Source organism: Miscanthus floridulus, chromosome 6 (genome assembly GCF_019320115.1).
Source record: "Miscanthus floridulus cultivar M001 chromosome 6, ASM1932011v1, whole genome shotgun sequence".
Taxonomy (NCBI): Eukaryota; Viridiplantae; Streptophyta; class Magnoliopsida; order Poales; family Poaceae; genus Miscanthus; species Miscanthus floridulus.
Genome location: NC_089585.1, coordinates 40,913,788 through 40,930,170, shown reverse-complemented (window position 1 = coordinate 40,930,170; position 16,383 = coordinate 40,913,788). Strand labels below are relative to the sequence as shown.

The 16,383-nt window shown below is 45.8% G+C and overlaps 1 protein-coding gene across 3 annotated transcripts; it reads right to left on the bottom strand.

The window, feature by feature from the left end:
- Positions 1-13,223: 13,223 nt before the first annotated feature.
- On the bottom strand, positions 13,224-15,636 carry LOC136458131 (putative L-cysteine desulfhydrase 2). 3 transcript variants are annotated; one of them, XM_066458125.1, is made up of 2 exons: positions 14,162-15,636; positions 13,224-13,770 (listed from the first exon to the last, which is right to left on the bottom strand). In XM_066458125.1, the coding sequence occupies exons 1-2, from the start codon at positions 15,596-15,598 to the stop codon at positions 13,450-13,452; spliced, it is 1,758 nt and encodes a 585-aa protein (XP_066314222.1). In that variant the 5' UTR covers positions 15,599-15,636; the 3' UTR covers positions 13,224-13,449. The 3 variants fall into 3 exon arrangements, with proteins under 3 accessions (XP_066314222.1, XP_066314223.1, XP_066314224.1); XM_066458126.1 differs by having other exon boundaries at positions 13,569-13,757; positions 14,162-15,632; XM_066458127.1 differs by lacking the exon at positions 13,224-13,770 and adding an exon at positions 13,828-13,973 and having other exon boundaries at positions 14,162-15,631.
- Between the last annotated feature and the right edge of the window lie 747 nt (positions 15,637-16,383).

Here is a 16,383-nt window from a genome sequence, read left to right as displayed (position 1 = left end):
AGAATAAGAATGTCTGTAGTTGCTAAGTTAATGTATGAAATGTCTCATACCTGTTTAGTGAAAATGATAAGTAACATAGTGTCTTAGTCGGTAGAGCTAGTTTAGTAGCTTGACAAATGTATTTTTATTTTAAGAGTTGTTGTTGCCGTATTACTAAGTGTTCCATCATCATTTCATGCATGTAGATCACGAGTTGGTAGAGTTCGTGCCTACGGACGAACAGGACTATGAGGAGATTATTGAGGAGTATGGGGCGGAGGTTCTCATATAGAAGGGAGCCCTAGAGCCGTTCGTTGCTGACTTTGTTGACGCACCGCCTCCCTAAGGCAAGCCCCGGTGCATAACCCATATTTTTGAATGATCACTGAATATATATATGATGTGCATTTACGTATAGGCATTTTGTGGAAACTACATGCATAAATATATCTACCTATGAGTCCTACTAGTATAGGTCGAGTAGCTACTATGCTCAAGATGTCGGTAGCATGAGTAACCTATCGTTACTCATAATAGGTGATTATTATCACTCATGATAAAATGGTGGAAAGGAAAATGGAGACCGAACAGGGATATGATTTGGGTATTGGTGGGTGTAAGAGGTTGTGTCCTATGGCCAATGGGGCATAGCTTAGTTACACTTTTTCCCTATCTATGTCGGTTAAGGACCAGCCATTGTATTAGATGATAGGCAAGTCACAAACTTATTATCCCGAGCACATACTTGGGTATGGGCGTAGGGAAGACTTGTTGCTCTCTTGTTATGGGTTCCAGCTCTTTCCGGACTGATTGATTAGAGGTAGGGATGGTGGAGGTCTAAGCACCACACTGAGTCCGGGACTTAGGAGCAGGGGCTTGGAGTCTAAGTTTGGACGGGGACCTAGACCCTGTGATAGGAGAGTGATGGGTTGGTCCTGCTTATGCCTAGGGTACAAGTAGGGCGTGTGTTTTCGGGGTACCCAGCTGGGCACATTTTTTCATGAATCACCAGGCAATCCAGTACGGCTTGTCTAAACTCTAGCACCGTAGTAAGAACTAAAAGATAAAAGGTTAAGAAATGGATTTGTTGCTCAACTCTTGCTTGAAAGTAGACAGGTGCTTGCATAGAATGGCTAGATAATGAATTAATCATGACTAATAATAATAACATAAATAAGGATTCACTATTAGTATTGCTTTTTGCAAAAAGAAAACCAGCAAACCATAAAGCTTATCATATTTCTTGGAGTCGGGAAATTATTTCCACTAGTTAGATAAGTCTTGAGAGTATATTGTGTACCCAGGGTTTATTTACCCCTATTGCAGGTATTACTTGAGGAGTAGCCGTTGTGTGAAGGATTCTTCTAGTGGGCACAGACGGATCCTTGCTTATTATCGATAGATGTTATTTGAGTTTTATTTTTATTTTGCTATTTAATATTCTGCACTCTAAATTTGGTACTATAATAATATATTTTTCTAAGAACTCTAGATGTATGAAATGGACTAAGTATTATAACTCGTTCTCATTATTGGATCCTTGGGGAAAATGTGGATTATTCGGGCTCTCTCTTGGGATGTGTTCGACGGAACCCGCCCGATGTAGCACGCTCTCGGGGTGCTTAGTGTTAGTGGAAAACGAGCACCTCTGTAAGTGCGTTATTATGGGTGGTTCTGCCATAGGACCAACCCACCACTCTCCTGTCATGGGGTCTAGGTCCCCGTCCAAACTTAGACTCCAAGCCCTCGCTCCTAAGTCTCGGACTTAGTGCAGTGGTTAGATTTCCACCATCCCCGCCTTCAATCAGTTGGTCTGGAAAGAGCCAGAACCTACGACAAGAGAGCAACAAGCCTTCCCTGCGCCCATACACAAGTATGTGTTTGGGATAATAAGTCTGTGACTTACCTAGAACCCAATGCAATGGTCAATCCTTAACTGACACAGATAGGGAAACAGTGTAACCAAGCTATGCCTCGTTGGCCACAAGACACAACCTCTTACACCTACCAATACCCAAACCATATCCCTACTCGGTCTCCATTTTCCTTTCACCATTTTCATCATGAGTGATAATAATAATCACCTATTGTGAGTAACAACAGGTTACTCATGCTACCAAAACCCTATTTATCAACCTATTCTAAGACTACAAAAATTACAGTGAGCACATAATAATACAATGGACCTACTGTAAAAATTTCATGGTCAAAGCTATTACCAATTTGCCACAAAAATTTCTACAATTATTAATCTAAATAATGCTAAGCTTTCCTAAATGAATTAATGAATCTATCATTATCATAGATAACTATAAACTAACTACACCAATAGATAGATCACATTTTTGTGAACCTAACAAATTTTGTTTCACTATTTTTAGGATATCTACAGAATTTATTATAATTTTTCAAAGATTAGCTCAAAACTAAATTGGAAAAGCATTTACTAATTCTCTAGAAAAAGGAAAATTGAATTCAACCTGCGTGGCCCACGAGCGAGCGATGCAGCCCACGCACGTGTGACCCGCCGACGCGGACCATGCGGGGCATGGCCCAACCGCATGGCAATGGCCCATGACAGGGAGGCCCACGCGCGTCGGTCACTTTTGCGAAAACTGCCCTAGAGCTACCGATGATTCACCTCGAGGTCTATAGCACTATTCCTATAGTCTGCGATTATATAGACATGCCCCTTCCCTTTTGTTTCTTTACCATGGGTGGGTCCTCCGGCCACCCCCCGCGTGCTTCGACGCGGCAGCAATAGCACTAGACCGCCACGCATGACCATCCTAGCCCCTCCCCGCCCCCTCTAGGGGGTCGATGCTCACCTAGATGCAGATGTGAAGCGATGGGCAGTGAAGAGATGAACGGGGACACATCCAGGAGCTCCCTCCATGGCGATGGCCAACCTACAACGGTGGCAACCCTGTTCAGTCGAGCTCCACCACTAGAGAGGAAAAATGGATAGCAGAGGAGCATTAGGGTCTCCCCGAGATCCTACACGAAGTGGTGGTGTGGCCGGAGACTGCACCAGTCGAGCCAACCACATGCACGTGGCAAGGGCGATGGTGGGCCATAGAGGCACGGCTGCATCAGCGTCACGAGGGAAGCAGTGAGGGCAAGGCTTAGGTGTGCATGTCGAGGAGGACTACGAGGTAGGGCTAGGGGTGCAACCAATTTGGCTCAGGATGATAGGATGGGTAATGCCCACGACAATGGTGGGCTTAGCCTTTAATGGTGTGATGGTGGATGCTCGGCTCCAAATTGGAGCTTGCCATGACATGATTGGACATGATGTGGGGTCGGTCGGCTAGCAGGCTCGAAGGTGGAGTCAGGAGCGCACTGAATTGAAGAGACATGACCCATCCATGCTGGATTGATGGTGCGGCCTGGCTAGCATGGGCAACAGAGGAGGGTAGGGGAAAAGGGGATGGGTCCAGCTACTTGCCCAAGCTTTGGTGGGACACGATGACCGCACATGTGCAATCACTATGAGCCACCACAGCTAGGAGAGGAGCGCGCACGCTTGCTGGCGGAGACAGCGCGGTAGGGCGGCTGCGGCGCCATCAATGGTGAACGACACGCGAGTGTCCTCGGCAAGCCCATGTGCGGGAAGTTAGGACAGCCAACAACGTAGAGGCATAGGGGGACGCAACGGCAGCGTGCTATGGTGCGGCAGTGATAGCGCAGTGTAGCGAGCCAGCATGCAGCTGGCATAGGAGGATGTGGCGCAACGCAAGGCAGCGATAGTGACACGACGAGGTAGGTGGCCTAGGCAGACAGCGGACCTGCCAGGGCATCAGGCCCCATCGAAGCATGGCATGCAGTGTGTATGTGTGTGCATGCATGTAGATAGTCGATGCCAGTGACGCTAAGTGCCCGAGGCACGGTGACCGCGCCCACGCAATGAAGCCAGTCGAGAGCATGATGCGCATGATTTTTAAAGCGTTTGAAAAATCAAACACGTTGATCTAATCGCCAAACCACCTATGCAATTCTTAATAGGGCATATTAGGCTACTAAAACAAGCCCTAAAACCACACCACTCCTTAACCCAATTACTTTACAAAAAATGCCAAACATAGCTTGGTCAAACCATTTTTTTAGACTTACTGAAATCGACTAAGTCTTGATCGGATTCGCGTCAAATTTGATTTCCAAGCTATTAGGTATGTTAGCTAGTGAAATTCATTTTTCGACCATAGGTATTTCATCGTCATCTATGAAGTTTGTACTTCTAACTTTATTAAAGTTCAGTATATACAGTTTTAGTGTTTTCGTTCAATAAAATTTCGTGAACATCCTTACTTGATAATTTCATAAGTCACTGAATAACCTTTCATTATGCATTTCTGTTGGTCATTTTAAGTTACGGAAATTGATCTACACACTATATTACATACATTAACCCATAACCATGATGCTCACAGTAGTGTTTTAGTAACGATTTTCCATGTAACACCGAGGGTGTTACGCTAGACTGACTAGAGGTTACACAGGAGGTCCCAATCAGTTGTGGTTGTGGGGAAGTTTGTATTGCCCTTTGTGACTTACCTTGGTGGTGGGTTTGAGAGAGGTGAGTTGAAAGAGACTACTTAGCCTTTGTGGATTCGTCAACAACTGTTGATGTAGGCAAGCCTTGGTGATGAGTGGAACCATGGGATAAATATGTGTGTCTCGTGTTGTGCTTGTCTTGTTATTACTTGTGTTTGAATTTGCATTCTAGAGTTTACACCCAATCTACATACCTTCCCAACGAGTTCTAGATGCAACCATTGTTTTCAGGAGGTTAACACATTTCCCAGGAAGGCTGGTCTATCAATCAATTCAAAGCTCCTTCATTATATTTTGTTGTAGTTCTATTTGTGCTTCTAAGCGCGGAGGGCCAGCGCATCTGTTTGGAACCTCCATGGAGTGAAGGCCCCATGATCTGATAGTTTCGATTGAGTTTGTAAGTTTCAAAAAAACAGGCTCATTCATCCCCTCTAGGCCCTTGTAAGTTTCGATTGAGTTTATAAGTTTCAGAAAAACAGGCGTATTCATGAGGTATCGGTCGCTGAGGGAGGCTCTCAGGATCTCGCAAGTAGACGCTCGATGAACTAGAGGAAGCAAAACCCCCCGCTGTCGCCTCATCCTCATCATCCTCCTGTGCCTCCTCGTCGTCCTCCTACGCATCCTCCTATGCCTCCTTGGCATCCTCCTGGGGCACCTGCTCCTCCTCCTCCTCCTCACTCGATGGGGCGGCAGGCGATGACTCCCTCCTACGGCTGCTCCTCCTCCTACTCTCCCCCAGTGTAGCGGTCCTTGTCCTTTGGTACAAGGACGTAAGCTTCCTCATCCCACCGCCCACCATCTTTGTTCAATCACCTGTAATTAAAAAGAGTAAACCAATAAGCACATATAAACAAGAAGTATTTAGAAATAGATGCAAAATAAACAAAACATAATTACAAAATAACATAGTATTACATGTATTAGCAATAATCTTTATGATCGGTATTAGCTAGATCATAAGTCTCATCATCACTATCAATCATGTCGAAATAATCAACACTATCCGAATGAGCAATGTTGTCATTGTCATTGTCTAAATGTAATCGCTCAAGCATTTGTAAGTCCTTCACATTTTGCACCTCATCTCCAGCGTCCGCTTCAATAACCGTCTCATTGTCTACTTCCATTTCGATCAGTTTCGGTTAAGTATATCTCAAACCTCCCTTCTAGTCCCTCTTCTTGAAAGAACTTCAGTCATATGTGTTTGGGTCTAAGTTGTAATCTTCATCGTTTGGGAAAGGCACTTTACCGTGTGGCGATACCCTATGCACAATATCCCAACTCTTAAGATACCTTATGGTTTGACACACATATGGGAGATAATAAACTTAGTGTGGCCTGTTGGGCCACAATATAGACATCATCTCCTAGTAAGACGGAATCATGTCGAATTTCGACTAGCCCAAGATTAGAATATGTCTATCTCGTTACTTCAGGATCAAACCAATGGCATTTGAATATGATAGGATTAAAAGGTTTGGAACCATGAAACTTGAGTTCATATATTTCTTCAATTCTTCCATAATACTCGAGTCATCAACGCTAGGGCGTAAAAACTTTGGAACTTGTGGTTCTTCGATTGAGCTGACTCTGCTCGTAGCTTGTTGTGCAAAAGCGATATCCATTCACGTCATAACCAGAAAATGACCTAACCCTATAGGCAAAGCCATCGGCAACTTGTCTCAACTCGGCACGCATAGACGCATCCCTCTAGCCCTAGCAAGCTCAAGCAGGATACATCATTATATTATTCGCACGTATGATTAACTTGGAATGTCAAACTAAGTACGAGCTAAATTGGACGGTACCTTCTGTTTGAACCAAGAAATGAAATCGGGCATTCTATTTCCCGTACCCTGTCTAAGAAGGGTATCTACCTGCTATGGGGTAGGATCCCATGATTGACGCTAGAATTCATGAAGAAATTCCCTATACCAACGAGAAACAAGGGGTTGGATGTAGAATAGTGATGGTATATTTAACAAGTTCGTTGAGAACTTACTACATGTGCGGCACCACTTCATCAAGATTGGTCAACACGTATAGCATGATATGGTGCCACTCTTCATGGTTCAAGGTCTTGGGGGTCGATGCACTTGTGCTTCCTGAGTTGCCCTCAGAAAAGGCTGAGGTTCGATTCATTTTTGCCAACATTGTAACGAGGGGGTGGATTATGCACGCTAAGGAGGTTGTCACCATAGTATGTTGTTGTGAAGTTCGCCACCTCCTCTAGAATGTATGCCTCTACAGTGGAAGCCTCGATTTTGCATTTATTCCTACATTTCTTTCGAAGAACCTTTAGACATCTCTCGATTGGATAGCACCAACAGCCCTGCATGGGCCCCCCATTTGTGCTTCATACGGGAGGTGCAAAATCAAATGTTGCATCGGATTGAAGAAGCCAGGTGGAAAGATCTTCTCCAACTTACAGAGCAACACAGGTGCCATTCTTTCCAAGTCAGCAATCACGGTCCGAGATAACTCCTTGGCACAAAGCCAGCGAAAGAAATAGCTCAACTCTGCTAGCACTAGCTAGACATGCTTAGGGACATAGCCTCAAACCATCACTGGAAGAAGCCGCTCAATCCATTTGTGGTAGTCATGACTCTTCATCCCTAAGACTCACAAAGTAGATAAGTTCACTCCCCTCCTCAGATTAGCTACATACCCATCAGGAAACATTAACGTCTGCATCCATTCTAGTACTTCCCTCCTTTGGGCCTTGCTCAAGACAAAATCGGCCTTAGGCCTTCTCCATGTCTTGCCGCGACTAGGAGGCTTCATATGTTGGTTTGGTCTATCGCATAATATTGCCAGATCCACTCTAGCCTTAACGTTGTCCTTTGACTTGTTAGGAATGTCCATGATTGTTGCCCAAAGTGCCTCGGCGACATTCTTTTCAGTGTGCATTACATCAATGTTGTGTGGAAGGAGAAGGTCATCAAAATAGGGGAGTCGAGTCAAGCCTGACTTATGAGTCCACATATGTTGCTCTCTATATCCCACAAAACCACCTTATGGATTGACCATGAGACCATCTATCTATTCATGAACCATGGCACCAGTCATTATAGGTGGTGCAGGGTCTGTCACTACTGACACCTTTTGTAAAGTTCTTGATGTCTCGTCTGAATGCATGGTCAAGAGGGAGGAATTGCTGATGTTTGTCGAATGATGAATACTTACCACCCTTCTGCAACCAAATGAACCTCAGACCTTCCTTGCATACTGGACATGGAAACTTCTTGTGAACACACCAGGCGCAGAATATCCCATACACCAGGAAGTCATGCAGGGAGTAGTGGTACCAAACATGCATTTTGAAGTTTTTCTTTGTAGCTCGGTCGTATGTTCATACCCCTTCCTCCCAAGCACAGACCAATTCATCAATCACAAGCTCCATGAACACACCCATATTATTCCCCAGGTGTCCAGGAATTCTCAACAACAAGAATATGTTATGTCGTTGAAAGCATATGCCGGGGGGGGGAGATTGAGGGGGATAACGAACATAGGGCAACATGTGTATGGGGCAGCCATCATTCCATAAGGATTGAACCCATCTGTTGCTAGTGCAACACATACATTATGAGCCTCTTTAGCTTTCTCATGATGAATGCCATCAAAGTGGGTCCATGCTTCACCATCGGATGCATGTATCATCCTGTCAGGATTGTATCGTTTGCCATTTTTGTGCCATGTCATCTATTTCGTGGATTCCCCAGTCATGTATAGCCATTGGATCCTCAGTATGAACGGAAGGTGCCATAGGATTGTCATGGGAATGTCAAGCTGTCCTCTTCTGGCCATCACCAGAATCTACCTCTAGGAACCTAGAGGATTTACACTTTAGGACAGTACTTTGCTTCCATGTATTCTTTCCTAAATAGGACGCACCCCTTTGGGCAAGCATGTATCTGCTCATACGACATCTTAAGTGCACGAAGGAGTTTCTGTGACTCGTGCATGCTCTTTGGCAGAAGGTGACCCTCTGAAAGCAGGCTGCTAATAACTGTCAACATACCATCGAAGGCGTCTCGACTCAGGCTATACTAGGACTTTAACGCCATTATGCGTCCAATGGCATCCAGTTGAGAAACCTTTGTCTAGCCGTGAAGGGGTTTCTGTGCCATGGCAAACATGTCATAGAACGCCTTTGCGGTTGCCTCTGGCTCCTCCTCCGTACGTCCTTCAGCGAACTGTGCCTTGTGATAGTCATTTAACATGTCTGCTACCCCGGCATCAACATCATAATCCTCGATGCGTGGTCTCACCACCTCCTCTCTCATACAATCGGCTTCACCATGGTAGACCCACCGGGTATAGTCTGCCACAAATCCATTCTTCCAAAGATGTTTCCCCATGACCTTCTTCGTTTGTCTTTTCCTGTTTGCACATTTGCTACAGGGACAGCAAATTTTACTCGCTCCTTTAGCAGCCACGCCAAATGCCCATTCCAAGAAAGCATCGGTCTTGTCGATCCATTCATTGGTGACCTAACCCTGACTTGCACGGCCCATGTACATCCACTCACGGTCCTCCATCCTCTAACATATATAGCGACGAGTAATACAAATATCAATTGCATCTACACGACGTTCCTACTATCTAATAGGTGAGGATAGGTCCTAATCCCATGCGATGATGCGTATGTGGGGTTAGTTTCCATGCTCTACTCCTATCCGAGATAGAATTTCGGCAGCACCTCCCCGCTGTTCTCCAAATACATGTCCTACCAAGGAGAGTGTGTATCCAGGAGAACAACAGGGAGATGATGCTGAAACTCTATCTTGGATCAGAGCAGACCATGGAAACTAACTCCACCTACGCATCCATGGGCTATCCAAAAAAACAGTGGACAATTCGAAACAGATACGGTTTTAGATATGGAAATATCTACATATTTCCTACCGTATCTCTTTCGAATGGGAGACGCCTAACTAGGTTACGTGATCTATGACCATGATACAAAAAGAGGGGTTATACCTAGGGTGGCGGTGGAGTCAGGCTAGCGAGGCCATGTTGGGTCGGTGTAGTGGCGAGGCGACGCGGTGTAGGCAGACCCGCAGCGGCGAGGAAGGCGATCGGGGTCACCAAGGTACTCCAGCTTCGCTCCGACGGGCACTTCTCCACAAAAAAAAGAAACAAAAAACTATCAATACAAAATTTTGGCAGCACCTCCCCTGCACGGTGAGGTTTCCAAAACCTACAAGAAAACCAACGGCACGATGGCCGACATGCACATATATATGAATGGCATGATGGCCGACATGCACAAGATTATATCCAACCACATATATATAACAATGTCACAATCACTCCTACGACTACCACCACTGCTACTCTACCAGGCTTATTCATCCCCTCTAGGCCCTTGTAAGTTTCGATTGAGTTTGTAAGTTTTAGAAAAATAGGCTTATTCATGAGGTATCGGTCGCTGAGGGAGGCTCGCGGGACCTCACAAGTAGAAGCTCAATGAACTAGAGGAAGCGAAACCCCCCGCTGTTGCCTCATCCTCGTTGTCCTCCTGCGCGTCCTCCTGCGCCTCCTCGGTGTCCTCCTAGGGACACCTGCTCCTCCTCCTCCTCCTCACACGACGGGGCGGCAGGCGACGACTCCCTCCTATGACTGCTCCTCCTCCTACTCTCCCCTGGTGCAGCGGTCCTTGTCCTTCGGTACAAGGACGTTAGCTTCCTCATCCCATCGCCCACCATCTTTGTTCAATCATCTGTAATTAAAAAGAGTAAACCAATAAGCACAGATAAACAAGAAGTACTTAGAAATAGATGCAAAATAAACAAAACGTAATTACAAAATAACATAGTATTACATGTATTAGAAATAATCTTCATGATCGGGATTAGCTGGATCATAAGTCTCATCATCACTATCAATCAAGTCGAAATAATCAACACTATCCGAATGAGCAATGTTGTCATTGTCATTGTCTAAATGTAATCGCTCAAGCATTTATAAGTCCTTCACATTTTGCACCTCATCTCCTAGCGTCCTCTTCAATAACCGTTTTATTGTCTACTTACATTCCGATCGTTTCGGTTAAGTCTATCTCAAACCTCCCTTTTAGTCCCTCTTCTTGAAAGATCTCTCCGTCATATGTGCTTGGGTCTAAGTTGTAATCTTCATCGTTTGGGACAAGCACTTTACCGTGTGGCGATACCCTGTGCACAATATCCCAACCCTTAAGATGCCTTATGGTTTAACACGCATATGGGAAGATAATAAACTTGTGTGGCCTATTGGGCCACAATATAGACATCGTCTCCTGGTAAGACGGAATCATGTCAAATTTTGACTAGCCCAAGATTAGAATATGTCCATCTCATTACTTCAGGATCAAACCAATGGCATTTGAATATGACGAGATTAAAAGGTTTGGAACCATAAAACTTGAGTTCGTATATTTCTTCAATTCTTCCATAATACTCGACTTCATCAACGCCGGGCGTAAAAACTCCGAAACTTGTGGTTCTTCGATTGGGCCGACTCTGCTCGTAGCTTGTTGTGCGAAAGCGATATCCATTCATGTCATAACCAGAAAATGACCTGACCCTATAGGCAAAGCCATCGACAACGTGTCTCAACTTGGCACGCATAGACGCATCCCTCTGGCCCTGCAAGCTCAAGCAGGATACATCGTTATATTATTCGCACGTACGATTAACTTGGAATGTCAAACTAAGTACGAGCTAAATTGGACAGGCTTATTCATCCCCTCTAGGCCCTTGTAAGTTTCGATTGAGTCTGTAAGTTTCAGAAAAACAGGCTTATTCACGAGGTATCGGTCGCTGAGGGAGGCTCGCGGGACCTCCCAAGTAGACGCTCGACGAACTAGAGAAATCGATTTTGTGAAGAGGCCGACTTCGGTTTGCAAGCATCGTACGTGACAATTTGCGCGAAACCTCTGCAATTTTTTATCACAGCCTCCACATATGATATCTTGACAAGTTTCATGATTTTCGGACTTCGTTTGCTTTTTATAGAATTTAAAAACAACTCGACCGCAAGTTCGTGGTCATGTTTCGTGAACAAGATGTTCGAAATTGGTGGTCTGTTCCTGGATACGGCCTCACATTATACTAAATAACATGAATATTATTTTTTCATTCATTTTTTTCATTATTCGAATGACTAGCAGTTATAATTTGAATTATCCAAGAAAATTCAATTAAATGAAATAAATTAAAGAAATATAGAAAAAGTCCGAGAAATGTGCCACATTGGAATATGGAGTAACACGTATTGTCTGAGGACTGCAGAAAAAGTTTAGAGGTTAAAAGTGAAAAAAAATTGGTTTACTGAGTGTCAAAAAATGACACTCGGCAAAGAAGCCTCTTTGCCGAGTGTCAGGAGAAGACACTCGACAAAGGATTAACGGCATCTGCCGGCCGTTAACGGCGGCGACCCTTTGCCGAGTGTTATTGTTTGACACTCGGCAAACCTAGTCTTTGCCGAGTGTTCGGCACTCGGCAAACCACCTTTTTGTTGAGTGCCATTTGTTTGCCGAGTGCTTTCTCTCTGACCCTCGGCAAACAACCTCTTTACTGAGTGCCCGATAAAAAACACTTAGCAAAGTCTGGGACACTCGGCAAAGAAGCCGTCTCCGATAGTGTTGCTGCATCCATTCAGGTCCTTGTTGCTTTTTCTTGTATATAGTCTTCTATGACTATCTGCTTGTACTTTCTGCTCTATTAATAGAAAACAGACATTGTCCGTGCCAATACATTAAAAAAAAGAGAGAAACATATTAAGGGCATGTGACCATGGAGCTGTGAAGACAATTTTATAAGAAACAAATATATTCATTGATCTTGATATAAATGCAATATTAGCATGAGATAGTTAAATATTATAAGGCAACTCACCTAGCGCTTAATTGTGGACTAGTTTAGCCTATTAGTCAGCAAGCAGGGTCCCCATTAGCTCCATGTAGCCTGTAGGGCTGCAAACCACTAGGTTGTCTCACTGGAGAAACTTACACAGGTTCACTGCCTAAACAAGTGCTTTACGAGTTGGATAACCCATGAGAGCCCAGGATAAGGTCCATACCATGATGCAGTTTGCTCTATTTAAGTATATATATGTACTGCATTAGCAGTAGTTAAGTTGTACCATCAAGTGATTAAAATACGTAACTTGAGTAGAACACGAGAACTGAAAGCCAGCAATTTGAAAAGCGATTCATATGGAATGTAGCTAAAGGTCTTTATAGGATCGGAGCAGGGACCTTAGCAATGGCATATCACCATTTGCTGGTTTCGAAAGTAGCGTATCCAACCTGCAAAAGCATGGGAAATCGAGCATCCAATACTGCAAGCACTACTGAAAAGACAAAAAGTTCTGAAGCATGTAAAGAGTGATTTTGCATATCCTTAGTAGTCGTATCAAGTATGGCCTAAAGACGGGTTCCCAATGGGATATGAAACACATAGCATTACCACTAGATCATTGGGCTAAAATAAAGAATGGAGTCATCAGTCAGATGCTTTTGGATAAGGAAATACTAGTGGAAGTCCAGGCATCCACCAGAAGTAGAGAAATGAAAGAGTACAGTGCTTGGCTTCCACTCACGATTTACTACTTGATAAATAGACAGGTTTTACAGAATGTACGGAATAGGAGGAAACAGCCAAGGGTTCAAAATCTCAAGGGCAATGAAGATAGCGGAGTGGCATTTTTCCACACTATAATTTGACACTTTGTTGTATTATATAAGCTAATGCTTTCCGATATATACTTTTGAATACAGCATATCACTAAAGAAATACAATAATGGTGCAAAAGGGGAGGCTTCAGATCCATCTTCAGACTTCATTTGGAACAATGCTTCAGCCCCCAGGGTGCAGTTGTTTATGTGGTTGGTGGTAAAAGGCAGAATTCAATGTCGGGCAAATCTGTTCAAGAAGCATATGGTGGACAGCTCGGCCTATGTCTCTTGCGGCGCAATGGAGTTATGGAGGAGACGCCAGAACACCTGCTGTTCTTTTGTGACAAGGCGTCACAATTCTGGAACAGCATTGGCGTCCACTTACCCCAAACTGGGATCTCCACTCGTGACATCCACTCTTTTCTCAAGATCAGTGCAGTTCCAACTCTGCACAACATGTTTGTTGCCCTTTGCTGTTGGCAACTATGGAAATGCAGAAACGCTTTCATCTTCCGTAATGAAACCATGACTCTACGACAGCTACTGCTCTCTTGTGCAGCTGAAGCAAAAAGCTGGAAGGCAAGGATGTCAAGGAGGCAAAAGCCAATAGCCAAAAATGGTGCAATCTGTTTGAAGACACGGCACAAAGCATTATGTAGAATTTGAGATTCATAAATGTCCATAGATCACCCTAAACTGCTAAACAGTAGTACTTATTACCCAAATGCATACCTTAAATAGTGACTGTTCAAATTAGGCGCTTCTATGCTTTACCCTATCAACAGAAGTTGAAACATTATAGGCGTAAAAACAAGGCTAGACGCTAGAGGGCAGAGGCTATACAACAACCAGTACGCAGCAAAGAACATGCTACAACAGTTCATACTTTCATCAAGAAATGGAAGTGAGCAAACAAAGGTAAAGGCATAATTGAGCTCAACAACAGTTTCAGTTAGAGAGCACCTTCCCAGAAGGTCTCAGCTTGCTGCAGGAGAAACCATCACGAACAAGCTTATGGACAGCATCTCTCAGGGCCTCATACTCCTCCCTGACATTGTAAACCTGATGTGAGATTCTCACATACCCAGTCACTTGATCGCCCTTGGCATCCTTGGCCATCTCTTGTCCTTCTTCAACACTTCTTGAGTTGTGGAATATTGGCACCTCGACCTTGAATTCGTTCCTCAGCATGTCCCTCACTCTCATCGCATCACCATTGCTCTCAATGCCAAGGCAACCAGGCAGCCCGACCATAGCCATGCTTCCGCACATTTCCGGCGGCGAGCCAAGAAATGTCCCCCATGCCTCGGCGAGCATCGTGCCCATCTCGATCACCTTGTCATGGTTCCGTCTGCTTATCCCCTCGATGCCGCCCTCGAACCGGCTCATGAAGTCAACGGCATCAGGCACAACGAGCTGGGCACTGTAATCCCGTACCCCAATCCAGGCGCTCTCCATGGGCAGCCCGTTGCCGTACTCGCTAGACACGACGGGGTGGTGGAGCTGCGAGGCTATGGGGTCATCCTTGCGGATGTGCAGGAAGGCCACGGCGGAAGGGCAGAAGAACCACTTGTGGAGGTTGCTGGTGTAGAAGTCGGTGCCGATGTCGCGCACGTCGATGGGCACCTGGCCGATGGCGTGCGCGCCGTCGACGAAGACCTTGTCCACGCCCTCCTCGCGGCAGATGGCGACGAGCTCCTTCACGGGGAGGAGGACGCTGGGCATGGAGGTGATGTGGTCGATGACGGCGAGGCGGACGCTGCGGCCCCCGGCCTTGGCGAGCGCGAGCGCGGCGCGGAACTCGGCGACGACGGCGCCCGGCGAGGCGCCGGGGAACGGGAGCGGCACCTCGACGACGGTGGCCCCCGCGCGGACCACGTACGCGTGGATGGAGTTCTTGACGGAACTGTAGGTGTAGTGGAGCATCAGCACCACGTCGCCGCGCGCGAAGGCACCCTCCGCGAAGCTCCAGGCCACGTGCTGCATGATGATGGCCGCGGCCGTGGTAGCGTTGTCGACGAGGGATACCTCGGAGGCGTCACACGCCCCGACGGCAGCCGCCACGGCGGCACGCGAGCGGGCGAGCCCCGGCTGGAGGGAGTCGAAGTAGAACGCGTCGGGCTCCGAGAGGAACAGCCGCTGCCACCGCGCCCGCGCCGCGAGGACCGAGGCCGGGCAGCACCCGAAGGTGCCGTTGTTGACGCGGGCCACGGTGCCGTCGTGGTGCGCGAACTCGGCGCCGATACCAGCTTCTGTGATCGGTGCGCTGGCGCGCTTCGCCGGCGCCGCGGCGTTCCTTTCCTCGGGCGCGTCGCCGTGCGGAGCCGAGGCCATCGGGATTTTGGGGACGGAGAGGGATGCGGGGGCTGAGATAGCGAGGAGCGGAGTAATGGTTGACATGCAAATGCGATTGGCATGGAGCTGTCAGAGGAGTCAGGTGGCCATTGATGTAAAGGACTGGTCAACGGCCTAAGGCATCTCTCCGCTAAGACTTTTTATTTTAATCACAGCACTATGATAAAAATAACATAAATTAATTTATCTGTATTAAATAAATATAGGAAATATAGAAATTTTCCATGTCCCGGTGAAATCCTACTAATAATAGTGCACCCTTATATTCAAGGTTTTAACGGTCATATTAGGTTCATTAGATAACCATTCTATGTAAGCACATGTGCTACTTTCATGCATATACCGAGCAATCGGAATATGATCCATCACTATCTTTATCATTGTCTCAATATTTTAGTTGTATTTGGCTCTTCCAGTCCATGAAGGCAAGGACAATTTAATTGCATGGCACTATAATAATCATGGGCGATTTAGTGTCAAGAGTGCTTACAAAGTTTGTAGAGCTGATCTGTCGCGTGAAAGGAGCCAAGGGGGGCACAATGTGGCAGTGGTAATGCATCTGATTTTATTTGGAAAGCAATCCGGAAGCTGAAAATCCCAGGCAAGGTAAAACATTTTTTCTAATGTTTGGCTCATAATAATCACCCTTCGAGGAGAAATCTGGTGCAGCGTGGGATGAGAATTGAAACAAGATGCACAATTTGTGATTCAGTAGATGAAGATGGTGGACATTTATTTTTTAAGTGCTGCCTTGCCAAAGAGGTTTGGAGGAATCTGAACCTAGAGAGTTTCAGGCTGGAGTTGGCGACTACTGTTTTGATCAAGGACGC